The sequence below is a fragment of the Narcine bancroftii genome, chromosome 2, assembly GCF_036971445.1.
Source record: "Narcine bancroftii isolate sNarBan1 chromosome 2, sNarBan1.hap1, whole genome shotgun sequence".
NCBI classification, from domain to species: Eukaryota; Metazoa; Chordata; class Chondrichthyes; order Torpediniformes; family Narcinidae; genus Narcine; species Narcine bancroftii.
The window spans coordinates 158639087-158666828 of record NC_091470.1 but is presented as its reverse complement, the minus strand read 5'-3'; the positions used below and the strand labels follow the sequence as shown (position 1 = coordinate 158666828).

Below are 27742 nucleotides of genomic sequence, written 5' to 3'. Positions count from 1 at the left end.
AACAGCTTGTACTCATTACATCCAAAAGTACCAAATATTACCCTCGCCTCATCTTGCTGCTGAATTTAATTTTAAAAAAAATCAGAGTTTAACCACACTCGTTCACCTGCCATTTCTCACCACTTCCTCCATTTTTGTATGTTTAATATACATTATGTCTTACATTAATTAAATAGCGATTTTGGATAAACCAGTTCTGTTCCCAGTGGCAAACCTCAGGAATTTCACACAATTTAAAACAAATTCCTGTCACCACGACTTTAACAATCAAGATCATTTAACTTAGTTCTCATCAATCTTATTTATTTTTGTTGCAGTGTTAGACAACAGTAAAAGGCACAGAGGGTTACAGTGATTCAGAGGGCAGTGGTCCATGAGCACTGGTTCAATGTAAGGATGGCAAAAGTAATCCACAGAACAAACAGTACTTATCGTACTGTTACAGGACATAAGATGCACACCAGAAACAGTGATCTAATGAGTGCACAGTGATTGTTAGTGTCAACAGGACAAACTGCAAGGTAGAGACAGTTCGTATGATCTATTCTTCTTCTTTGGCTTGGCTTCGCGGACGAAGATTTATGGAGAGGTATGTCCACGTCTGCTGCAGGCTCGTTGGTGACTGATCTATAGTGATCTTTGTTGACCTCACCAAAGCCAAAACCAGGCCAAACATAGTGATCTATAGTGGCTATAATAATCTCCAAGTTACACAGTGATGTGTGGGGCACAAAATGAGCTGTAGTATTGGTGGAGTTAAAGTGGGTTACCATGATGCAGAGCTTGGGTGAACCTTTATACACTGTGCTGAACAATTCCAGTCTATCCAGGAGTAATGAATTTCTGTTTCAAAATGACAATGAAAGGCACTTCATTGGGAATCTCAAAGTTAGACAAATCCAAGTTAACGACATCTTTCCCTTGAAAAAGCACCAACAATGGATGATTCAGAACTGCAAACGATGAAGCTCTATAATTGTCCTGGAGATTTCACTGGTTTAGTTGAGCAATTTTGGTCAGGATAATGATGTCCAGTCTGGACCTCTTGCTCCAATGTTTCAGACTTTCAATTTCAACAGGCAACTTGTGTTTTAACTCGAGAATTAGTGCAAAGTTGTCTCTATACGTTGTTTGTTCCTATGGGTATTTGAGTCATAAACCAAAATCCAGACCTTCTGGTCCGAGGTCTGCACAGTTCACAAGATGTTGATAGAGATGTAGTTTATATATTCATATTCTTCATAAATTAGTTAGACATCTTTGGTGCTTTTATCCTCAAGATATCCTCATGTAAGTTAGCACTGAAATAAAGAATCCTGCTGTGTGGAACTCAATTTATGATGTGTTTGGACTTCTCCTGTGCAACATAAACTGCCTTCAAAGAACCCCTATCATTTATATTTATATCTGGCCCCAGATTGTCAACTTGTCAGCCTCTCTCTGCTTGTTCATTCTATGACCCGTAAGGTGTGTAAAAAGGAAGATCCTGGGGAGGAATTGATGGGAATGTGGGCATCATAAGATGGGTTTGTGCAAGTGTGAAAATGGATGTTTGATGATTTGTGCCAGTGCTGTATCGTTCCATCACTCTCTACGAGGAAGTCGTCTGGGTTTTTGTGTATAAAGAAATTTTCCTCAAAGTTAACCTGCGCTGCTGTTTTTATCTAGACCTGACCTGTGCAGTGTCTGCAGCAGAACCTGATGGAGGTGCCTGGCACTAACTCTGGTTGCCTGCAGCAGTGTCCCACTGCTCTGCATGACCATCCCTCTAGTGGCTGATCATAAATAAAATAAAATATTCTTACGTCTAAACTTAAAGGGTGGGTTATTGTAGTTCCGAATCGTGGTATCTTGAGTTGGAAAAAGGGTCCTGAAGCCAGCAGGAGTTAAATGGAGACAAGATAGCCACAATGAGACTTTAACATTGATCTGAATTGTTGAGAGGGACAGATAAGATGGCTCTTTGTGAATTAGCCCCTAATTTTATTTATGCTGTTTCTCCCAAAGAAATCAATCCATTGGTCCATCCAATTGATCCAGTGCTATCAGTATAACTCCCCAATTACCACAGGATGCAAGGCAGTGCACAGGGTTGTCTGTGGGTTTCATCACTTTGTGTAGTAATTGCTCCACTAAATTATTGCTGGGGCACTTGAAGTGAGGGATTTTCAGCAGAAAATAAGGGAGGTGTAGTTTGTCTTTCAGTGCAGTTGAAGAATAATAGACTCTCCACCCAACTTGTGGGAGAGAAACACTTTCCTGATCAGCAGTAGAACCCAAACAGGCTATGTCAATGGCGACTGTTCTTCTATAAGAGGTTTCTCTCCAGTATGTTAATCCTCAGGGCTGCTGGGGAGCTCAGATTTTCTCTCCGTAGTCAGGATAGACCAATTTCTTCAGTTCGTCCCACAGGAGCAGGCTGAACACTGTGTGTGGGCCCAAGCGAAAGTAGCCAGGTCCAATTCCCTTGTATAAACCCAGAACTCCCTCTTTACTTGACACCTTCAGCAAACAATCCCAGAATCCTTTGTACAGCTTTCCCTAAAAGAATTAAATGGTTAAAAATCAAGCAGGTCCTTCTTAAAGGGCCACCACACAGAGCATCAGTCTTCAATGAACAGCAGCATTCAAAGAAAAATAACTAGATGTTGATGTAGAGCCCATTGTACTTTGAAGGCACTGAGCACAGCTGTTGGGATGTCATGTTACAACTGTAGAAGTGGTTGGTGAGACCAGACTTGGGAGTATAGTGCAGTTTTGGTCACAGATATAGGAATTTGGGAAAGGGGGCAGACCAGATGTTGCTCAGGCTGAAGGATGTGGCTGAGCTTGGACCACAAAGGTATAGGAAGTTGTGAAGGAAAGAGACAAAGTAAACTGTTATGGCCTTTTTCCCCCAGGGTTGTAAAATCTAAATCTAGAGGGAAAAGACTGATGGTGAGAGGGGAAAGATTGAAAAGCAACCCGAAAGACATCATTTTTCAGAGAGTTGATGTGCATGTGGAACAAACTGCCAGAGGTGGTGGTTGAGGCAGGTACAACTGCAATGTTCAAAAGAGATTTAGTGAGGTGCAAGGAGGCCTGTGATTAGCGGTGTGCCTCAGGGATTGGTGCTGGGACCACTGTTGTTTGTTGTTGATATCAATGTGATCAATTGGATCAGCAAGTTTGCTGATGACATCAAGATTGGAGGCTTTGCAGACAGCGAGGAAGGCTTTCAAAGCTTGCAGAAGGATCTGGGCCACTGGAAAAATGAGCAAGAAAATGGCAGATGGAATTTAATGCAGTGAAGTTTTGCATTTTGGAAGGACAAACCAAGGTAGGTCATACACAGTAAATGGTTGGGCACTGAGGAATGTGGAGGAACAAATGAATCTGGAAATACAGATACATAATTCCCCGAAAATGACGTCGCAGGTAGACAGAGTTGTAAGGAAACCTTTTGGCATCTTGGCTTTCATAACAGGAGTTGGGATGTTATGGTGAGGTTGTACAAGACATTGGGGAGGCAAAATTTGGAATATTGTGTACAGTTCTGGTCACCTAACTGCAGGAAGGATATCAGCAAGATTGAAAGAATGCAGAGAAGATTTACTAGTATGTTGCTGGGTCTTCAGGAGTTGAATAAAAGGGAAAGATTAAACAGGTTAGGACTTTATAGAAATATGAGGGGAGATTTGATAGAGGTTTACAAAATTATGAGGGATGTAGACAGAGTAAATGCGAGTAAGCTCTTTCCATTTAGATTAGGAGAGAAATACAAGAGGACATGGCTTTTGGGTGAAAGGGGAAAGGTTTAGGGGGAACTTCTTCAATCTTAGAGGGGTGGGAGTGTGGAAAGAGCTGCAAAATGATGTGGTAAATGTGGGCTCACTCTCAAGTTTTTGGCACATACTAGAAGGGCTGAATGGCCGGTTTCTATGGTGTAGTGTTCTATGATAGGAAAGGTTTGTGGGATACGATCCAAATGCATGCAAATGGACACACTTAGGTAGACAATTTGGTTGAAGAGACAAGTTGGGCCAAAGGGCCTATTTCTTGAATCTAGAATCTCAGTGAAATATGGCATGGGGCAACCAAACAGGCAGTTTTTTTTTTAAAAAAGGGGGTTGAACTGGAAACATAGAATGGCTAGTGGTTGAGATAGCTATGAGTTTAGCCAACTGAAATGTTTGGATGCAGAGTCTCTCTAACATGAAAAGGCATAAGGAGATCACCAGTGATCCCAGCAACAACGATCATTGTTCCACCATACCTGAAAGCTATCACACTGCAACCATTACATTTCCACCAGCTAAACAGCGAATGCCAGGATACTATTAAATAGACGATGGGGCAGGTCACACCTCCCATCACCTGAGAGTCACATCCAGAGTTCAATGGTGCAAGACCGCAAACAAAATTTGGAGCCCAAGTTGGATTTATTCCTTTTTGAACCCCAGGCTAACTCCTTTTATTGCCATTAGACCCTGGATCCAACTGCTCAGTATCATAGAGTACGTGCACACAATAATCAAATCATCAGAGCAGAGGAATGGATAAAAGTCTAAGTTGCCACATGGTTCAGGGTTTATTTGGACCATATTAGCATTCTGTCTCACCAATGGAGATAGTTAGGCAGGAATTTTCAGTTTCCCTTCTCTCCAAATGGCAGGATTGTTGCTCCATGTTTCCACCATTTGCTGAGGAATTGGGGAGATGGATTGCTTCTTTTTGGGCGTCCTTTTCCACATCTACAGATTTATCTCACAAGGGCCATGATGGAGAGATGATTGGGCTGGGGTCAAGAATTATAGTTCCATAGGCAATATAACATTCATCTGATTGGTTTGACCGTGGGAAGGAAGTTACCTTGCCGAGCTCATTGACTGGTTGATTGTAGAGTCTTGTACTGATGACATCAAAAGGCGTCATGGTGATCACCACAGCAATGCTACTCATCATCCCACCTACTAAGCCGACCAACCAGCTGTCGCTGTGGAACACCTATGTTAAAACATTTCACAATAAGCATATTAAAAGTTGCGATTCTCATACTCAATTCAATTCTCAAGGCACTCCCTGGATAATCAACTGAGATAATAGTGTTGCAGTATTAACACAAGAATTGGGAGGTAACGTGATTGGCCTCACAACAATCCAAGTGCGCACTATTCTAACTGCTCCTTGAACTATCCTGAGGGTCCACAGCAATTCTAAATATTTGGCAATGTCAAACTTGGTGGAATTTCACTTGGACCCTTAACACCAGCTCCGTAGCCTAGAAAGCCCAACAGCGCCTCTACTTCCTGTGAAGGCTGAGGAAAGTTCATCTTCCACACTCCATCCTCACTGCATTCTACAGAGGATGTATCGAGAGCATCCTGTGCAACTTTATCACTGCCTGGTTTGGAAGCTGTACCACCTCAGACCGCAAGACCCCGCAGAGGACAGTGAAGGCAGCGGAAAAGATAATTGGGGGCTCTCTTCCTACCATGAAGGGCATCTACAACACTCGATATAGGTGAAAGGCAATAAACATTGTGAAGGACTCCACACATCCCTCATATAAACTGTTCTCCCTTTTATCATTTGGCAGGAGGTACCATAGCACTCCGGTCTTTGGACAACAGTGCCCCCCCCCCCTCCCCAAAGCATCAGGCTCCTGAATTCCCGGAACATTTGGACAGTGTACCATGGACTTTTACTGTGTACATCTTAATATTTCATTGTGTTTAACTTTTATGACAACTTATATTAATGTAAATATGCTCTTGAGAAGTTAGAAGTTAGAAAAATCATTGGAATTAAATTTTTCCTCTTGGTAAAATTTCCTTGTGTCTTTTTTTGAATATTTTACTTTCTATTTTATCAACAAACAATACCAAATTATCATCACAGGTTAAGTAATTAAATGTGAATCATTAATACATGTTCCAAATATGACTCCTATCCTCCTCCCCCCAAACAAAACCCCTAATAAAAAAAAAGTGGAAAAGAGAAAGAGAAAAAGAAAGAGAGGGAAACAGGAGAAAGAAAAAAAGAAAAAGAGAAGGAGGTATATAGATCTGAAATCCAATTCAACAAGGGAGAGGCCCAATTATTTTTATCTAAATTTCAATAAAAGGAAGAAAAATAGAGGGAATAAAAATAAATAGAATAAGGATCTTATTTATTAATTATTCAACCCTACATTTTAAGTAAGGTTCCCATACCCTCAAAAACGTGTGGTATTTAATCTTTAAGTTGTAGGTAATTTTCTCCAGGGGGACACAACTATGCATTTCAATATTCCAACGGGCTCTTTCCAACGGTTACTTCCCGGTAACTGCAGTACATTTCCTGGCCACTGCCATTGCAATTTTAAGACACTCCCGTGTCTTTCACCAAGATTTCTTTATTGTCATGTAAAAGTACAGAGCATGTAATATTACACAAAATTGCTTTCTGCCTGGTAAATATGGTTTTTAGACTGTAGGCATTTAATGACACAATCATCAAAACTTGCCATTACATGGGCAATCTAAAAAAGGAAATTTTAGTCAATTCCTGCACCGCGATTTATCCTGCAGGACCCCTATTACTTTTCAGGGGAAGCCTGCAGTATAAATGAATTCAATGTCCTGCTGATGGCTCAGGCCACGTTGCTCCATGTAAAAGTACTGGGACTAACACGCACAGGAACTTAAGGTGTGCAGTGTAAATGACCATAAGGTGAGTAATTATGTTCATTTGTTAAATTTTTCTGAAAAAATAAGTACTAGAGTCACCATTAGTGCCACCTGGCACTCCTTACATTAAGACAATAAAAAGAAAGTCCCTTCAGAGTCTCTGAGTGTCCATGGATTCTCATTCAGGGCTCCCACAGCTGCACAAAACCCTGTTCAACTCATGGCAACTGAAGCTCGAGATCCAAACCTCTGACATGATCTGGATGCCTTCAGTGCCTTCTTGCCCTCAGCATGCTCCCGAATCCTGGTTCTGATGTCTGGTTGCCATGAGCCAGTCTCCAGCAGCCTGAGCAGTTCCCCCGAATGCAAATTTCCTGAGCCCATCGCTGGTTTGCTATTTGTCCTACATACCTTCAAGAACTGATTGTTGGGCCAGATTCTATTCCCTTCAACTGTCTAGAGGCAAAGCTCGACTCTCTCTCTACATCACACCACCGCTCCTCTCCTCCTTACAACCTAGGCTGGAGGACAACAACTTCATAGTGGGGAAAATGATGAGATTACTAATTCAGTTTAGGATAGCACCAGGTGCCATGATCGGGTATAGTTCTGTCTTCTTAACACTTGTGTTAAATCTCTTTACTTCAGTGGAAACACTGTGTCCCCGATCTCATTGGATGGTGCTCATCTTTGAAAGCTCTACAGTAAACCTTTCTGAATTTCATTTTCCATATTTTGCAACAAATGTGACTCAGGCACTAGAAGATGTTACAAACGAGGGAGCAGCCTGATGAGTAATCTGGAATATTGTGTACAGGTCTGCTTCTCCCAAATGACAGAATACACTTGTCTTAGAGGGAGTATCAGGTTTAGCCCTGGGATCGGGAGGCAAGGGTGTTGATGGAAATCATCCTATAAGATTACATAGACTGGCTCCAGGCTTTCTAACATTTAAAACAAGATCATTTTTGGGAAAATATAATTCTCTCTCTCTCTCTTTCAATCTTTTTATGGTTTTATAGAGCAAGAAAACATTGCATAGAGAACACAAGGTTATAAAATATGAAAAATACAAGCCCATTTCCAAAAATAAAACAATAATGATATACTTCATCCCCATAAAATGTTGTTGGAAAGAAAAAAAGACCAAAGAACTTTAACCCCTTACTGAAAAAACCTGGGATATTTTGACATAAAATTAAAGGTAGTAATAGTTCTGTTGAGTCCGTAAAACATTACGAACAAGGAAAAACCATGTACGTAAATAAATCCATTCAATGATCAAGACAAGCAGATTTTATGAGCATAAAAAAAACTCCAAGTTTTATGAAAATTAGTGTTAGTATACAATGCAGAACACCTGATCTTTTCTAAATTAAGACATGACATAACCACTGAGTACTAGTGGGTGGAACAGGATCTTTCCGTCTAAGTAGGATAGCTCTTCATGCCATGAGTGGCAAATAATATGATGACAATCAGATAAAGAAAATAGCTCATTAATATCATATAACACTCAAAACAAAGTCGTCTAAGAAGATAATATTATTGACAAAGTACGAAAAATCTCCCTCCAATAAGGTTCAAGAACTCAACAAGACTAGAACATATGTATCAAAGTTGCTTCCCCATCGTTACATCTGTCACATCCAGGATTTAGATCAGCAAGTAATTTCTTTAGACATGCAAGTCTGATGTACAACCTTGAACTGAATAAGAAAATGTCAAGTACATAGTGAAGAAGTGTTAACTAATTTAAGAATCCAAATTTTTGTCTGAGATAGAAAACTGTAGATCATGCTCCCATGCTCTTTTAATCTTATCGAGGGAAATCTAACACAATTTTGAAAGCATATCATATATAAAGGTTATTATGCCTTCTGGGAGGGTTGTAATTTGAAAATTACATTCAGCATGTTAAATTTACAAGTCATGGGAAAATTTGGTAATTGAACCTGTAAAAAATTTATGATCTGCAAGAATCTAAAAAAATGTGAATTTGGTAAATTAAACTTCACTGATAACTGTCCAAAAGACACGAGACAACTGTCAATAGACAAGTCTCGAAAACACTGAGTACCATTATCATACCAATTGATAACCGAATCATATAAAGGAGGAAATATATAATTAGATGATATAAAACTTGACAAGGAAAAACCTTTTAAATCAAAAAATTTCCCGAAATTAAACCAGATACGCAAGATATGTTTTACTTCAGGACTGAATATCATTCTGTTAACTTTGTTAAAGAAAAAGGAAGTGCTACTCCTAAAAATGATGAAACAGAAAACCTCTCAGCTGACCTCAATTCCAAAGAGACATAAATTGGGTGGTCCAATCTATATCATTCTGCCAACTACCTTGTTAAGCTCCATAAGAATTTGGTTAATGATCACCAAAGGACAACATCTATTGTGCATAGATCCGTAAGTCACTGCATCAAAACGCCATTTAACACAGAGTTGAAGCATCAAGTGGTTGGTGAATCTTTGTAATTCTTTGCCAAAGAGGATTGAAGCTCATTCGCTAAGTATGATCAAGAGAGAATCAATTAATTTGTAATCTTATGAAAATCAAGGGATATGGGATTTGTACAAGCAAGAGGCTGTGAGGTAAAATTGAATGGTGCAACAAGTGCAAGGTGATAAATAGCATGGGTCAGAGGCAGGATCCGAAGCTGATTTTCCTGACTGTAGTCAGGTTACTGGAACCAAACTCCAGGTGCCACCTGAGATGCAGATCAAAGCCAGATTTCTGGAACTGCACATTAGCAGCACTAATGCTGCCCCTTGAGTTAGAGATTTATTCAGGTAGGTGAAGGAGTTTACTTCCACCCTTGCCCTCCCCAATAACTACATCCAACCCTCCCCACTTCTAGGGCACATCACTTGCAAATCACTAAAATAGGAACTAAACTGTACAAGGATTGTATCATCTCATTCAGTCCTCAACAGGCTGCTCACCTGCTGGTCTTTCACTAGCTGTTTGGCGATGTCAAATGTAGCAAGCTGAGCTGCAGATCCAATCATTACCCGGGGAACAGCACCGCTGACACCTCGCCAGAGGCCCAGGATTCCTTGTTGCCTATAGATCGTCAAGAAGGCCATTACAACTCCCTGGAGTTGAAGATACAACAAGATCACACAACAGAAATTCAGACAAGTACATTATCATTACAGAATGAACTCAGGTGGTCAGGCAACATCCATTGGAGAAATGGTCATTCAACATTTCAGGTCAGGACCCTGTATTGGACTCAATAAAGTCTCCTGAGTCTCAATACAGGGTCCAGACCTGAAATGTTGACTGACCTTTTCCTCCTGTAGATGCTTTAAGACAGTCAACGTTTCAGGTCTGGACCCTGTATTGAGACTCAGGAGACTGTATTGAGTCCATTAAAGGGTCCTGACCTGAAATGTTGAATGACCATTTCTCCCATGGATGTTGCTTGACCTGCTGAGTTTATTCAGGTGGTCATTGATCAAGATACCAGCATCTGTAGCTTTTGTGTTTCTTGAGTACATTATTAATGCCTTTCTCATGTAGGAGAATAGCAAAGGAGAGGAAGGTAAAATCAGGAAGTTGTGGAGAAGTGCTAAAGAAATAGGCAGAGCAAAGGGTTTTACAAAGTAGACCAGCATACCTGACCAGGAGATTGGCTTCTGCTAAGGGAAAGGGAGGAGGAGAAGTGAACCCAAGGATACCGGACAGGAGGAAGTCTCCAAGGGAGCAGTCAGAAGAGGTTAGGAAATCAGTAGTGCAGTTAAAGGAGGAATGTGTGTCTGGGGGAGGAATGGGGCAGTCAGAGGAGGAGGAGAGAGGGTCTGGGGGAGCAGTTAGAGGAGGAGGAGAGAGGGTCTGGCGGAGCAGTCAGAGGAGGAGTAGAGAGGGTCTGGGGGAGCAGTCAGAGGAGGAGGAGAGAGGGTCTGGGGGAGCAGTCAGAGGAGGAGGAGAGAGGGTCTGGGGGAGCAGTCAGAGGAGGAGGAGAGAGGGTCTGGGGGAGCAGTCAGAGGAGAAGGAGAGAGGGTCTGGCGGAGCAGTCAGAGGAGAAGGAGAGAGGGTCTGGGGGAGCAGTCAGAGGAGAAGGAGAGAGGGTCTGGGGGAGCAGTCAGAGGAGAAGGAGAGAGGGTCTGGGGGAGCAGTCAGAGGAGAAGGAGAGAGGGTCTGGGGGAGCAGTCAGAGGAGAAGGAGAGAGGGTCTGGGGGAGCAGTCAGAGGAGAAGGAGAGAGGGTCTGGGGGAGCAGTCAGAGGAGGAGGAGAGAGGGTCTGGCAGAGCAGTTAGAGGAGGAGTGTCAGAGGAGGAGTGAGCGAATGGGGGAGCAGTGGGGCAGTTAGAGGAAGAGAGATTTGGAGGAAGTATCAGTGGTCTGTTATTAAATCTAACTATAGTATTACTATATCTGGCAAGTTTAGCCTGGTAACAATCTAAGGCTGCACATGTCACCTTTGTGATTGTGTGTCCAGTTCTCTGCCTCCTCCCTCTGTTACAGAATAAATGAAGTGGTGAAGTTCATTGTCAGGATTGAAATCAGAATGGAAACTGCAACCTCTCACCATTTGGGCTCAGCCCCCTTCCCTTTAAATGGATCCTGGCAGCTTCAGCTGCGGTTAATAACTGACTGAATCATTACTATTGGCCTTTGCTGTGGATCTACATGGGTCAATTCCAAATGGAAGAACAAGCTGTCTGTGACAGGAGGAGCACTGAGTCAGCACATTATCCTCTTTCAGGAGCAGGTGACCTGCATAAACACTGGGGGAGGAATGGGGCAGTCAGAGGAGGAGGAGAGAGGGTCTGGGGGAGCTGGACGATAATAGACTTTGCCAGATATTGCCCAAAAAGGCTGATCTCCCACCTCTTCCTTTCCATCAGACAGTGAACAGATGAATTGCAAAGGCTGGGCTGTGCCAATCTCTGCTGTCCTGGCATTTGGAAGGCAGTGGGAGAAGGGTGAGGAGATGCTGCCATTACCTTAGAGGAAAAAAATCTACCAGGCCACTTCAATCTATTCGACACTTCTCTGAAAAGAGCCCAAGTGGATATTTGAGTTCCAGAGGCCAGAGGTCTTCCTGATGGAACACCATGCTGAGTCTTCAGAATTTCAAAGAGGAAGCAACTTGATTCAGGTTCACTGAATCTTTGGCGATTAAGCTTTGGAGATGCTGCCAACTCCTCTTCGTGAGAATAAAAGGAGAAAAAGTGGGAACTCTCAACAGGTCAAGCAGCATCTACAGAAAAAGAAATTGGGTTGCTTCAGGTCGAGGGTACTTCATCAGAATCCTTCACCCCAAAATGTTAACTGTTTCTCTTACCACAGATGTTGCCTGACCTGCTGAGTGTTTCCAACATTTTCTGTTTTATTTCTGATTTTCAGATTTTTTTCTTCTCACTCTTATCGGCTCTTGCAGATTTTTGCCCCCCCTGACTGAACACTAGTTCCAAGGGCAATAAAGGGCGGGAATTATGGCTGGCTTGTTCATCCCTAAGCAGTCACACAGACAAGTTCTGCTTCTGAGATTCAGTGACTTGGCACAGCTCTTGGGGTGGGATGGGGGGACTCAGTATTGCTCAAGCCCATTCCTTGCAACATACTCTTCTTTACCATTCAGAAAGTTCGCTGTAATTCACCAAGTGTAAACATGGAGAGGGTAGCAGATGTGTTCACAAAAATTCTACAGAAAAATTTGGCATGGAAAAACCAAAGCCACAAAGACTGGTAGAAGGAAGGGTGCCTGGTTAGCCTAGTAGTTAGCGCAACGCTGTTGCAGTGCCAGCAACCCGGGTTCAAATCCGGTGCTGTCTATAAGGAGTTTGTACGTTCTTCCTGTGTCTACATGAGTTTCCTCCATCTGGATGCTCCATTTTCCTCCCGCCTTTCAAAACATACTGGGCTGTAGGTTAATTGGGCTATTTGGGAAGCACAGGCTCGTAGGCCAGAAAAGTCCAAATATAAAAAAATTAAAATAAAAAAAATTACATTTAAAGAAGGAGGCAGAGGGAGGGGGCAGTGCAACTTTAGCCCAATTTGCCTGTGGGGAAACTGACTGGATCAGTTGCAACATTGTCTTTACATTTTCTACTGCTTTAGTAAATTCAATGCCAACTAAATAACTCCAAGCAAAATCAATTAACAGCCCCCTTAGTGCCAGAACACTGCAGAAATTTAAAGGCTTGTGTTCAGAGGAATCTTCTCTCCTGACTGGTGAGGGGTATCTGAACCCTGGTTGGTATTAGATCCTTACATGAATAGGTAATAGGGAGAATCCTGAAAATTATAGACCAGTGAGTTTATGTCAGTGATTGGAAAACTATTCAATGGGATTTCTCGGGAGAAGATTTAAAAATATTTGGATAAGTATAGTCTTATTAGGATTAGTCAGCAAGGCTTTGTGAGAGGCAGGTCGTGCCTCACAAGCCTAATTGAGTTTTCAAGGAGGTGACAAAAGAAATTGAGGAACATGGTGCATGTGGATTTTAATAAGGTGCTTGACAAGGTTCCTCATGGTCAACTTATCTAGAAAGTCATAAGGCATGGTACCTATGGAAACTTGGCTGTGTTAATTCAGAATTGACTTGCCTATAGAAGGCAGAGGGTGGCAGTAGATGGAGTGTATTCTTCGTGGAGATTGGTGACTAGTCTGTTCTGGGATTCCTCCTGTTTGTGATTTTGTTTACAAATGTCTTGAACGAGAAGTGCATGGTGGGTTCATAAGTTTGCAGATGACAGGAAGATGCAGAGGATATTTACTAGGATGCTGCCTAGATTTGAGAACATGTCTTATGAAGAAAAGTTGAGTGAGCAAGGGAATGACAGAAGATGTGAGGTAGTTTAATAGAGGTGTATGATTATGAGAGGCATGGACTGGGTGGATTGCCAGCACCATTTTCCCCAGGGCAACAATGACTAATACCAGAAGTGAGTGGAGAAAAGTTTAGGGGAGATATCAGAGTTTTGTTTTTAAATACAGAGTGGTGGGTGCCTGGAATGCATTACTGGGGCTGGGGATGGAGGTGGAGGCTGGTACAATAGGGATATTTAAAAGTCTCTTGGAGAGGCAAATGGATGCAAGAAAAAAAAAAGGAGATTTGAGGGCTCTGAGGTTCGGAATGGTTAAGATTGATGTGGAGTGGGTTTATATTGGTTGGTACAACATCTTGGAATGAAGGACCCATGCTGTACTGTTCTTTGTTCTAGGACTACGACAACAAGTCACAGCCAGTGTTAGGCTGTATCTTTTCCATATTGCCAAGTCTCTGGAGCAGCAGAGTTCCTATTACTGATGTGAGACTTTGATGCAGACTTAGCAGCTATTTCTTTCTATTGTATTGTTGCAACATATTGGGATCATTGTCTTCATCTCCCAATGTTCACCTATTGGTCCCCTCATTCCCTCCCTGTCTCTTAGATTACAGTAGTTTTATTTCTAACAATCAACCAATGGCTGTTTTTAGTTTGCTGTCATTCTCAAGGTGTCTGTCTCCAAACCAGAACACGGAGGAAGTCCATTCCTTGAAACCTCTGCACATATTCCAGACTGACATTCCCTTGCGGACTGGAGGCATTTTCCACCTTGTTAATAGTGTCACTGTTTAAACTAAGCTTTAGATCTCTACATATTCCGGTATTCAGGCAATCTCATGGCACTGTATGAATAACGGTACATTGTTCACTCACTGTTCTGACTCACATTCATCTCTCACCCAACAAGATTCATCCCACTGACCAATGGAATCGTGTTATGCCAAGCTTGCTCACATGAACACTGATAATCTCAAAGCGAGGGGAGTCATTTTTCAGTGAGTTAGTTAAAAAGCTAAACGACACTAGCCTTCTTTCCCTGACTAATTTGTACCTGATGGTTATGCTGGTGACCCACAGCGATGACTGCTGCAGACTGGGCTTGCAGGTGTGTCTTTACCTGTGAGGAAACAAAACACATTCAGTCAGGGAAACAGGATATGGACTTGGAAAAAAGGGTGCAGAAACAAACTCTGTGGTTAGAAAAATATTCAAACACTCATTTTAAAATAATTACTGAAATACTGCTGCTGGACAGCATTCCTTTGCTTGGATTTACCAATGCCAAGAGTTTTAAAATGAACGACAAATCACTATCCCACCAACATATTTCTAGAAAGTTTCATGGGCATCTGTGACCTAGGTCAGCATTTTACTGCATTCAGTTTATTATTTCACAATTACTATTCAATTAATTAAAATACAGCTCACTACTGGGCATATAATGCCCAGTCTTCAAAGTAGAGTGTATGTTCCAGTAAGTTTTCAGAATTAGTGAGTATAAGGTTAGTTTAGAACCTCTTACACACTTTTTCTATCCAGTGGTTTACAGTACCTGCTTCTGACTGCTCTCTGGTTGCTTTGGTACAGGCAGACAGGGAACTTAAAGTGATCTTCATTAATAGGTCAGAAACTTACAGGCAATGGACATAATTTCATGGTATTGCTAGGGAAACAGGCTACAGTCATCTTCAAGCTGATGTTCCTTGTAGTCTCACTTTCATTCATTGTAAGTTAACGGAACTTGAGGATCACCTGTATTACAATGACCTAGTTAGAATGGAAGAGGAAAATCTATCACGGTCAATCCTATCCACTACTTTGAAGAGGTGACCGCCTTCAAACAGACAGTGGCCAAGTCCTAAGCCTGGACTCTGGGAGTCATTTAGATTGAGTAGACAAAGAGAAGCTGGAGGGATTCACTGGGCTGTTAAAGTCAACCTTTGCTGTATCTCCACTGGATAAAACAACAGCAGAACAAATGAGCTCCACAAACAACCTTTATTGCATATCGCTAGCAGGAGTAGGGAGCATAAAGGAGAGTACCTGCCACTAGTCGTTTCTTTCTGCTATAGCCACTCAATTAATAAAGAGTTTTGTTCGCTTTAAATAGTGTTTTCAAGGTCGACATCATACTCTATTATGCGGTGGTCTTGGCTCAGAGTATCCCCTGGTTGCTTCTCATTAGGTCTTTTACAATATCTCTTTGTGGTCGACTAAGCGGGTGTGGTTATGCATTTTGTAGCTGAGCATACAGTTTCAGTTACACTAGTGTGATAATACAGGATACTATCACCAATGTATATATTTACATATAGTAGTAGTGATTGGCTGAGAGTTGTAGCCATGCCTACTGGCAGGTCATAAAGGGCTGCTCCTAACCAGACCCAGGTCAGTCTGGATTGGTCAACCTCGATGTACTACGCTCCAGTCTTTTGTTAATAAAAGCCTTGGTTTGAGTCAACAAGTCTTTGAGTCATTCGACGTGCTACAACTAGGTCTTGCAGTTTCAGTAACGACGTCTGGCCACTTTCCTTTGTCTGTTCATGCCAACAAGCGTATTTTCTACAAGAAAAGGCCCCTAGCACCTTACATTTTCCTGCCCTCCCCTTCTAAAGAGCCAAGTAGCAGCCGTGGAGAGAAATGGTTAATTAAGGTTACTTTATCGAGACTAAAGGAGGAAGGTGTGACATCAAGCATATTGGTGGGTGTGGGAGTGGGAGTGGCGAAAGAGGGGGAAGAAGTGATAAGGTATTGGACGGGGAGGGAAGGGGAGAGACAGGTAGAAGGATGAGAGGGTAGGATGAAGATTGTTAAAGAGGGAGTAGCAAAGAAGAGATGAAAACAGTGGAACCAGGTGGAGGTGGGGGTTTTAAATTCAACACAAAGGGTTATTAACTAAACTCTGGGTTGAGGGGGCATGAATGCAAAGTTGGTTGTAAGTAGCACTATGGGTTCAATGATTAAAAAATGTATAGGATTTTGGGTTTTATAAATAATAGGTCAGAGTTCTAGAACAAGTAGGTCATTTGGCCACAATTCAAGTATTGGGTAGTCTTCTTTGGAACCAACACAGTTGCTAAAAGATATGATAGATTAGAAATTGAATGGGCCCTAGCAGTGGTATTTAAAATATCCTTAGCCCTAGATGAGGTGCTGGAGCATAGCTAATATTGTTCTGTTGTTTAAGAAAGGCTCTAAGAAAGTACATGAGGTTACCAGCAAAGTTGATGAAGTCGACTTCAGAAAGGCCTTTGACAATATCCTAATTGGTCAAGAAGATTCATTTGTTCGGTATTCATGGTGAGGTAGTAAACTTGATTGAAACATTGGCTATACAGGAGAAGCCAGAAAGTGGCAATGAATGATTGCTTCTCAGACTGGAGGCCTGTGACGAGTGGCGTGCCTCAGTGATCAGTGCTGCGACCTTTGTTGTTTGTCACATATAACAATGATCTGAATGATACTGTGGTAAATTGGATCAGCAAGTTTGCAGATGGCATAAAGATTGGAGGTGTTTTGAATAGTGAGTAAGTTTGCAGAGAGATCTAGACAAGCTGGAAAAAATGGGCTGAAAGATAACAATGGAATTTAATGCAGACAAGTGTGAAGTGCTGGATTTTGGAAGGACACATCAGGGTAGGACTGAGAAGGTAAATGGTTGGACACTGAAGTGTAGAATAGAATAGAGGTATCTAGGAACACAGATACATAATTCCTTGAAAGTAACATTACATAAAGAGAGCTTTTGGCACAATAGCCTTCCTAAATCAATGTACTGAGTACAGGAGTTGGTATGCTATGTTGAAATTGCACAAGACATTGTGTGGTCAAATTTGGGGTATTGTGTATAGTTTTGGTCACCTAACCACAGGAAAGATATCAATAAGATTGAAAAAAGGCAGAGAAAATTTACAAGGATGTTGCCAGGTCTCAAGGAGCTGAGTTATAGGGAAAGGTTGAATAGGTAAGGACTTTACTCCCTGGAGCATTAGACAATGAGATAGAGATGTACAAAATTATGAGGGTAAATGCAAGCAGGCTTTTTCTACTGAGGTTGGGTGAGACATAAACTAGAGTATATGGGTTAAGGGTGAAAGCTGAAATATTTAAGAGGAACATTCAGGGGCACTTCATTCATAGGGTGGTGAAGTGTGGAATGAGTTGCCAGAAGAAGAGGTGGATGCAGGTTTGATTTCAACATTTAAGTGAAATTTGGTATAGGTACATGATTGGGAAGGGCACGGAGGGCTATGGTCTGCGTGCAATCAATGGAACTAAGTGGAATAATAGTTCAGCATGTACCAGATGAGCTGAAGGGCCTCTTTCTGTGTTGTAGTGTTCTATGATTCTAAATACTTAAAATCATGAAAGGTAGAGTGGAACTGTCCCTTTGACAAATGAGTAAGGACTATGGAATACAGAAAGGAGAAGAGATTGAACAAAGGATCCACACTGAAATGAAAAATTGTTTACCCAGTGAGTAAATAGTGCCAGCTGAATTTCAACAGGTAATACGCCATCCAGAATACCATGATTGGCTGTGGAGACAGATTCAATTATAGTGTTCAAAGTTAATCTGAGAGAAAAGAATGTGCATTTCTGTGAGAAAGATACTAGCTAGATTGCTCTTTTGTAAAATTGGGAGGGACTTGATGGGCCAAGTGCTCTCCTTCTAAGTTGTATGCATGTGATCCAACTCCCACAACACCCACCAAGGTAACCGCAGGCCAGCCACGTTTGCAAAGAAGCAGCTGTTGTTTTCCACTGCAGATTTACTGGAACAGCTCTTGCTCTCCGTGTGACCGACGCTGGGGTTATTTCAATCTCAGCTGAATGGAAATCTTCAAATAAGATAGGAAAGACTTGTGTGGAGGAGCAGTTGCCACCTCCGTATTCCCATAGGATGAACTAAGGCGATTGCAAATGGCTATTTAAACTCATGAGAGGTATAGAAAGAGGGGACAGAGAGAATGTATTCCCATTGAGAGAGGGATCAATAGCCAAAAGACAAAGAATAAAGGCGATTATTGATTGGTAAATGAAATAGGAGGAAAAGGTGTGTTTTTTTAAAAACAACCAGTGGTCACAGTCTGGAATGCACTACTTATGGTAGCAGTGGAGGCAGATCCAATAAAAGGTTCAAAAAAAATGGCCTGGTTTAGTATGTGAAAGAAAATAATCTGCAAGTGTTTAGGAAGGAACAAGCTGGATTATTCTTGCATTGAGCCAGAACAGATTCAACGGGATGAAGGTCCTCCTTCATGCAGTAACACCTCTGTGAAGAAAGCACGACATAGCATTGTCATCTAATTTGCATGAAAAACCAGTGGGCAGTGACAAGAAGATTCCCAGACACACAATGATTGCTATTTGTAACTAGGGTCAAATCACATTCCGAATTGATGGGCGGAAACTATTTTTTTTGCCACTCAACCTCCAGAATGTCATAGGGAATGTTAATGAAAGTGTTCCAAGATGCGACTTCTTGGAAGTCTCAGATTGGAACAAAGTGAGTAAAAATCAGCACAGATCAATCTCTGGGATTTGGCATGCATGTTCTTCAAATGTGAACTTAAGAGTGCCAGCTGAATTTCAACAGGTAATACGCCAAGTCATGGGGTGGGCCCGTTTCAGTTCAGAGATGCACAGAGTCTTGGTTAATTTTCAGAGGAGCAGTTCTTTGGATATATGTAGCAAAACAACCTAAATGATGTATCTGGAAGAAGGGCAGGAGAGTTCTCCCCAATGTCTTGACTAATTCTTATTATTCAAGATGTTGACAGGACATTATCCTTTTGCTGTATGTAACAGTGCTATGCACAAGTTGGTTGCCACATTTCCTGCATACAAGTCACAATATTGCAAAAAGTACTTCATTTGGTAACAGAATGGTTTAGGATGTCCCACATAAATCCAAGTACTTGCTTTGATTCATAATTACTGAAGCAAGTTGCCTCTCGATTATGCTAAAACAAAATACAAGTTTAATAATCTCTCAGCAACACAAGTATTATCATTTATAGGTACCTTTCGGGATACCAGCATGAACACTGCTTCGGAGACCTCAGCCCACATCAATGGCCTTAGCTTCGAAGAAGATTCATTGTCAGCAGAAGGGATTTAACAAACTCAGCTTCACAGGAGTTCCCCAAATATTGGGCATGTGGGTTGGTAGGTTAACTGTCCATTTGTAAATTGCCCCTACTATGTAGGTGAGTGATAGAAACCAGGAATGTGGGGGAATAAAAGGTGATTCAGATTAGTGGAGATGGTTAGTATGGAGTTGGTGGGCAGAAGGACTGAATGAGTTTACAATTCTATTACAGGTTGAGCACATTTTCTCTCCATCATGGCACAACAGCTCAAAGAATAACTGATCTAATAAGCTAGGAGAGACAGAAAAGATGCTAACTCCTGTCTTTGAGGTTTAGACTGAAACATTGCTCCCGATTTGTAATCCCTGCTGCTCTCAAGCTTTACTCACTGCTTCCCTAAGATTAATTAAATAGCAACAAAATCCATTTAATTATCTTGTTGCAATGGGCATAGAAAATATCTACAGTACAACTCCGATTATTCAAAATCCTCAGTTATCGGAAATTTTTTGGACCTGGAAGTGATGTCTGTTCAGCTCTGAAGATTTTTTCAGATAATTTGAGAATTTCGGGAGGGGGGGGGGGGGGGGGAAATCAGAAATCCTCATTTATCCAAAGAATTTTGAGGCTGAAATGATGTAATTTTGCCTCCGAAAAATTTTGGATAAACGAGGATATCCGAAACAATCAGAAATCCTCAGTTATCCAAAATTTTTTCAGAGCTGAACTGACATCACAGGTTGAAAAAAGTTTGGAATTTTGGAAAAACCTCTGAGTAGTATTTAAAGTTTTCAGTGTTAGATTTATCTTATTTTGTTCACCTTGTTTTTTGGTGAGAATTAAAAATTATTACATGCTTAAAAAGCCTTTCCTTCTTGTTTGTTGTTGTTTAAACACTGTTACAAGTGATTTGCTGTTGCTACTGGGATGCTTTTAAAAAATGACCAGTTATTCGAAAATATTGTTTATTGGAAATAGGCCAGATCCCGACCGTTTTGTATAATTGGAGTTGTATTGTATTTAGCTTCCAATACATCAAATTTAAAAACAGTTTATTCACTGGATTTTGGCTGATTTCCCGAAACATTTATTTAAAACTTCCATTCAAGACTCATCATAACCTCCCCAGACCCTCAACACAATCCTGTGACACGTCTTTTTAACTCATTATGACTAACACACAAGTATTAAGTCCTGTTAGGCAAAAGAAATATAAAAACCTGAATTTTGACATCACACATTATTTCACAAACAGAAGGCTTATTAAATGCTGAGTACTCTACTTGCTTCCGTTTGACTCTCTCAACTTTCAATGTCATGACTAACTCTTAATCTACAACAATTTGACAGCCAGGATTTAAAAGCATACTACTTATTGCACAAGCAATTTTGAAGTCATAGATGAGAATTTGATCCTGCCCTCCAATGTGTGTGGAGTTTGCATGTTCTCCCTATATCCGTGAGTCTCCTTTGAGTGCTCTGATTTCCTCCCCTATGTGCAGTTTAGTAAGTGTTGATGGAATGTGGGGAGAATAAGATAGGTGTAAATGTGTACTTCATGATTGATGTGAACATGGTGAGTGAAAGGCCAGTCACTCAATTTCAGAAAGAACCCACTCATCACATGAAATACTGTCCAATTGACTAGAAACTGAATCTAAGCCACTTGGTCTCAGGAACAATTTCTTGAGAAAACTACAACATCCTCACCTCACTAAAGGATGCATCAAACTACAAGCACTAGCTGACTAATAGTTTATGCAAGTATGGTTAAAAGGTGCAAAATGGTGTAATTAAGCACCGTGTCAAATGTCTTCCTCCTCCTGATGGATCTAATCCTTGCTGTCACATGACCAGGGTGCCAACCACTTTACCTCATCTCAACCCCAGCAGATACCTGTTGCTGCTCAATAACTGAACTTGATACGGACACAAGCAAAATTTTTATTTTGGTAACTGGGGATGAGGAAGCTAAATCAGAAACTCTGGCTTATTGTCTGCTCCTCAACATTCATCACTGAAGCCGATATAAGAGTCCCTCACACCATTCAAAGTGAGATAGTCTACTTTAGTTATTGGAAGTTCTTATCTGTGTGATCAAGTATTGGATGCCTTGTGCCAAATAAGCCATCAAGAGAGATCAGCTATTACCTTGTAACCACAGAATTTTTATTCTTCTGTTGGCTTAAATTCAAATCCAGAGCAGGAATGTGTATTCAGCATGAAAATTGACAGCTCAGAGTTTTTACTTATGGAAAACCAAAATGTATTCATTCCCTGATCAACAACTCCTGAAATCACTGTCTGGGAATGCCCTGTCTCCAAGTTGAAAGATACTGGAGAAATAATGAAACATTGTATGTTAATGAAGGCAAAAAGAGGATAGAGGTAGAAGTGCTCACCAGCAGATCGGAAGATGTGGTGGATCATATGTACTGATTCATACTACAAACAACATCGATTAAAGTCGAAATAAAAGTAGCAAATGCTCGGAATAATGAGCAGGTTGTTCAGCAGTATGGAGAGGGGAAACAGAGTCAACTTTTCACACCAAAGTCCATCCATCATCAGTAGATTCATTCAGGATAAGCCCAAAGAGAAGGAGTCAATCGGCATTTGAACATGGCAAGGAGTGATGCTGAGGGTTCAGAGGACAGTGACACATGAAAAAAAACATTCCTCCAATGAATCAGTGAATTAGAACTGAGGACAGGTCGACTCTGAGCAAGAGCAAGTCAGAGGTGTGGGAGAGAAAGGTGAGAAGCACACATGTGTAGTTGAATGTCATGAGGGGTGGATCTCAGAATGTGATGAGAACACTGAAAGGCTAGACAAAAGTCCATTGACCTGAATTAAGTCAGTTTATCGTTCACCCTGATCATTTCAGTATTTCCTGAATTTATTTCCAATTTTCAGCAATTGCAGTTTCTGCATTCCATCAGATCGTTAAACCCATTCTGTTTGTCACTAGAAATATCACAGAACAAGTTGTGGCTGCTCGGGTGATAAATAAAACAAACAAATGATGTGTGCTGTGATATCATGGGGATACAATGATATGTCATTGTGCAATCACTCACTGAAGCTGTGTGGAAGAATTAGTTTGATTATTTCAGACAGTTCATTGTGGCAAGGCAAAATGGAGACATTGTCACATGTTGAGACAAGAGGGGTCACTGGAGCAATTTTCTAAGTGTCTGCCTTGAGATAGCTACTGCTCAGTATTCTCAATGAAATTATAAAGAACATGAAAAATGGAGAGTGAGAAATCAGATAACTGCTCAGAGCAATAAATGAACCAGGAAGAAACACTCACAGCCCCCTGACTCATAGCTATTTGGGCTCCTTACATTGACAGACACTTGAAGAGACATGGCTTAGAAGGATACTGCCTTAATAAAGGCAAATAGTATTACTGTCACCTTGTTGAGGTGGAGAACCTTCTGTTGTCCTGAGAGCAATGCCATCTGGAGCTATATTCCTGTTAGGGCCACCCACAGTGGCAAGGTTGAGGGTGTTGTCCCTGACAAAAAACAATCCAAGACCTCAACGGTGGAACAGGCAGATGAAATGACTTCAAACTCAATGGCTGTGAAGGTGGATGAAGGCTGCAACAAATCCATCATCTCCAATCGTTGTGGTTTCCATGCCATTGAAGTTAGTTGATTGATTTGTGAGGTATCGTGTACTTCTTGAAGTGCAACATTAAGTGCATGCATGGGTGTCTTCACTCTGTGGAAAATGGAATGAAGTCCATCATCCTTGACCTCGAGGGAGAGCCAAGAGATGGGAAAAAAAGATGATATGGATGTCATGGGCCAAAAGGATCATTGCTTTGGAGTCTTCTGACACCAGCATTTGCTACTGGGCAGCTGGGATTCTTGACAGTGACCTCTGCTTCTGGGCTGGTAGGAGACTTAACTCCAATCCTTCCTACTAGGTCACTTTACATTGAGTCTCTTCTTCTGGGTTACCAGGACATAACAGCCTGATGACTAGAGACACAGAAGGGACTGTAGATGCTGGAATCTGAAACTAAATACAACCTGCAGTAGGAACTCAGCAGGTTGAGCATTATCAGTGGGAGAAAAATACGTTCTCCAGTCTTGATAAAGGGTTTTGGCTTGAAATGTTGACCATACTTTTTTTCCCCCACTGATGCTGCTCTACCTGCTGAATTCCTCCTGAAGATTGTGTTTCGCCTAATCACTAGTCCATTGACAGGACGGCACTGGAGAGATTTATGGGAGTCTACATATCAGAGGACTTATGCTGAAGCCAGCACATCAAGGAAATTATGAAGGCAACACAAACATTTCTACTTTTGAAGAAATCTGAGGCGATTTGGCATCTCATCAAATACTCCATCAAACAGATGTACTGCGGAAAGTATACTGACTGGTTGCATCACAGCCTGGTTTGAGCCCAGGAACACAGAAGGTAACAAAAAAATGACAAATAGCAAAGTCTATCACAGGCACCTCCTATCCACTGAAGTTATCCAGATGAGATACTGCCTCAAGAAGGCAGCAAACATCATAAAGAACCCCATCAACTTGTTCTCATGTCTACTTTCAGCCAGAAGGTACAGAAGCCCAAAGCCCAGCACCTCTAGGTTCAAGAACAGCTCCCCCCCAACCCAAAACAGCTACCAGGTTTTTTAACCTCCACATACTACCCTAACACTAATCATAAACTAAAAGATCTGTCTGAACGAAAGAAACATACTCATCTTTTCCTTTAGTAACTGCAAGTACATATTTATATATATTTTTTCTTATTTATTACCTCTTTGTTGGCAGTAAGCCTTGGCATATTGATTTGTTACTATTGTGGTTGGGGCATACGTACATGTTTGGCTGCAGCAAGTAAGAATTTGAATGCATCTGTACATATCACAATAAACTCACAAAATCACCAATGGGGTAATCCATCCCTTAACCTTCTACAGTCTTCAATATGGGTGACCACCATCCAATTCTTGTCAACCATCTTCAGTTAACTGGGGGAACTGAAAATGTTCTTACCTGCCAGACAAAGCCAGAAAACCAGTTCCAATTGTTTCACTTCCTGTCCCTAGTTTGTTACCTCTAGTATACAAGCCACTCCTTATTGTTAAGCATTCCTTAGTTATACTGTCAGGTTTGACATGCTCACCAGCAACATCTAACCCTGGATCTCTGCACCACTCACTGCGCTAAACAGCCAGCCTTGCTTCTCCAAAATCCATCACTTGATAAGCAGAAATTTTCTCCTACTAAATATTGGGATGACCAAAACCATTATCACTAGCTCTTGCCACAAAGCCTGTTCTTAAGCTTAAGACTCCATCCCGTCAGTCATCCAAACAACATGGTTTGCATCCTTGAGTCAAATCTGACACAGAGTTGATGTGCAGGCCATTAATCTGCCCCACCACTACCATTGACTCTGCTTGATTCTGCTTCTCTTGGCTTGTTTTCTAATGAAGTCAAGTTTATTGTCATCTGATTGTACAAGTACAGTACAACCCAATGAAAATGTTTTTTCAGGTCCTTGGTGAAAAAGCATGCAGACAACACAAATAATACATATGCAGAACAAGTATTGTGTTTATAAAGTAAATAGTTTTATAACAAATATGAGCAGTTCCACATGCCATAATTACTTCTGGTTAAGACTACACTGTCCTCATCATCCATGAGGGATGGAGAATGGACTTCCTCTCAATATAACTAGAGCTGCTCCAATGCACCCCATACTTCTTCAAGTAATATGCCTTAAAATGTTTTCAGTGTTCATAGTTATTATAAAATGCATAAAGATATTTAGATGTCTGAAACAAAAAAGTTTACAAAACAATGTTCCAGATCAAATGGGAACTCCTGAGCTGAATGGGAATTTGCTCTGATACTGATGAAAGGCCCAGGCCAGAAACATTGGTTACCCTTTACTTCCTATGGATGCTGTGTTCTTTGCGAAGTTTCTCCTGCAATGTGTGCATCTGCACTAATAGGATGGATATAGGTTGGAGGAAGGAGTGTAATTTTGCTTCAGTGCATGAAAACGTGAGACATTTTGAAACCTTTTCAAGGCCCCTGGCATTGTTTTGCTCTACTAATACTGTTCAAATCACAGTCACCACAGACAAGAGTCCAATTTACTTTGTTGGTATAATTTCAAAAGGTCGTTCACTCAGTGCAAGGTTCAGAGATACAGCAGGGCACGTTCCAACTCCAACTACATCAAATAACTTATAACAATTACAACACAGAAACAGGCCAACATTGGCCCTTAGACTACATCAAACACTTTCTCCCATTTAATTCCACTCATTTAATTAATTATCTATCTATCATAATTAATATTATTTTAGAGTATGAGCAAAGTTCAAACAATTTATAAGTCAGAATGAAGATTATCTCAGGTTCTGAGTGGATTCTGCTGACAGGGGCAGTGTAGCTCTGATAATTTTTTTGGGCAGTGACTTAGTCAAAATCAATTGGCATGCATAATAGATATCAATGGCACTAAATCTCATATTTAATCCAACTCTCACCATGACGGTTTCTACCTGGGATCTTAATTGTGATACATCAATAAAGAGCCTGGCCCGTGTTTATCTGGCTCTGCAATCTCTCTAGATCTGTTGGGACGACCAGCCGGTTTTGTGGGAGGTTTGGCATTTACAATCAGGACAGCCATAAAGTTCAAGCAACAATTGAAGAGCGAAACAAAAAAAAACTGAAAACTCTACCAAATACCTTTGATCACCATCAACTGTTTTTCATTTCAAATTTCCATCATTTGCAGGTTTCTTCCCTCACAGACATTGCCTTTCCTGAATCTTTCCAGCTTTTTAATTTTATTGGCACAAAACCCATTACTCTGGTTTTCTCCTACATCACAAAGTCATGCAGGTTGGTAGATTAATTGGTTACTGTGAGTGGTAAAAATCTGGGAGAGAAATGATGAGGACATTTGGAGAATTAGTGCAATTGATGGCAGGCCTGGACTTGATGGGCCAAATGGCCTCCATCCATGTTGTATCTCTCTATGAGCCTGGATTACAAAGCTATGGAGGTAAATGCAAGTACATTTTCCCCACTGAGGTTAGGCGAGACAAAAACTAGAGGGGATAGGTTAAAGATGAAAGAACAGTGGTTCTCAACCTTTTCTTCCCCCACTCACATCCCTACGCCATTGGTGCTCTGTGATTAGTAAGGGATCGCTTAAGGTGGGATGTGGGTGGAAAGAAAAAGCTTGAAAACCACTGTTTTAATTGTCCTTCATTGACTCGTTATGTGCACGGTCTCACAACTCCAAAGGAAATGGGGCAATTACCATTTTTCTCAAGCAAAATATTTCAGTAACAACTGGATCTAGAGCAGTGGTTCTCAACCCCTTCCCACTCACCTCCCACCTTAAGTAATCCCTGTGCCATTGGTGGGTGGGAGGTGAGTGGGAAGGGAAGGTTGAGAACCACTGGAAAGGGAACATTAGGGGAAACCACGTCTTACAGAGAGTAGGGAAGGAGTCGACAGCTAAGCTGATGAATGCGATTTGGATCAGGGAGGGGTCTAGGGGAGCTATGGTCCGGGATTGGACTAGGCACAGACTAGATGGGCTGAAGGGCGGGTTTCTTGGCTGGAAACCCATCGAGCAGGCAGCCCTCGACGTTACAGCCACCGCTGGACTGCAGGTCACGCACGGCAGAGCCTCACAAGGGAAGGGACTCACCAGATAGGCTGGGCTGCCCACCACGGCGCCCATGGCTCCGGCGGCCGCCCCAGCCGCGACGCTGCAGGCGCTGCTGACCCTGCCGCCCGGCTGCCGAGTGAAGCCCAGCCCCTGCAGCTGCGAGTAGGTCCCCAGGCGGACCCCGTTCATCAGCGCCTGGTACAGGATGGCGGCCGCCAGCCCCTTCTGCAGCCCCAGCAGCCCGTCGGTCCGGGCAATCAGCGCCAACGCGTGGAAGGCGTTGCGGTAGAGCCGAGGGTACGAGCCGCGGGCGCGGAGCTCTCCCTGCAGCTGCATCCGCGTCTTCACCACCTCCAGCGGGTTCGTTAGCACGCAGGCACCGGCTGCCGCCGCGCCGCCCAGCGCGAAATCCAGCGCCTGGCTTCGATGGCGCATCGCATCCCCCCTCTACACCACCTCCACCCTGTCCAGGGATGCGGCTCGAGCGCTTTCCTCGAGCCCGCTGTCCCAC

General features: G+C 41.9%; 1 protein-coding gene across 1 annotated transcript; it reads right to left on the bottom strand.

The window, feature by feature from the left end:
• Positions 1–282: 282 nt before the first annotated feature.
• Positions 283–27742, bottom strand: LOC138754519 (solute carrier family 25 member 35-like). Its single transcript, XM_069918895.1, has 5 exons — positions 27271–27742; positions 14508–14573; positions 9617–9769; positions 4852–4986; positions 283–2541 (listed from the first exon to the last, which is right to left on the bottom strand). The coding sequence occupies exons 1-5, from the start codon at positions 27664–27666 to the stop codon at positions 2359–2361; spliced, it is 933 nt and encodes a 310-aa protein (XP_069774996.1). The 5' UTR covers positions 27667–27742; the 3' UTR covers positions 283–2358.

Excerpts from the sequence above, each read along its gene's own strand:
- LOC138754519 (XM_069918895.1), bottom strand. The coding sequence starts at position 27,666 with ATGCGCCATCGAAGCCAGGCGCTGGATTTCGCGCTGGGCGGCGCGGCG. Across the intron at positions 14,574-27,270 it reads TGGGCAGCCCAGCCTATCTG|GTAAAGACACACCTGCAAGC; the intron begins GTGAGTCCCTTC and ends GTTTCCTCACAG. Across the intron at positions 9,770-14,507 it reads GTCACCAGCATAACCATCAG|GGAGTTGTAATGGCCTTCTT; the intron begins GTACAAATTAGT and ends CTTCAACTCCAG.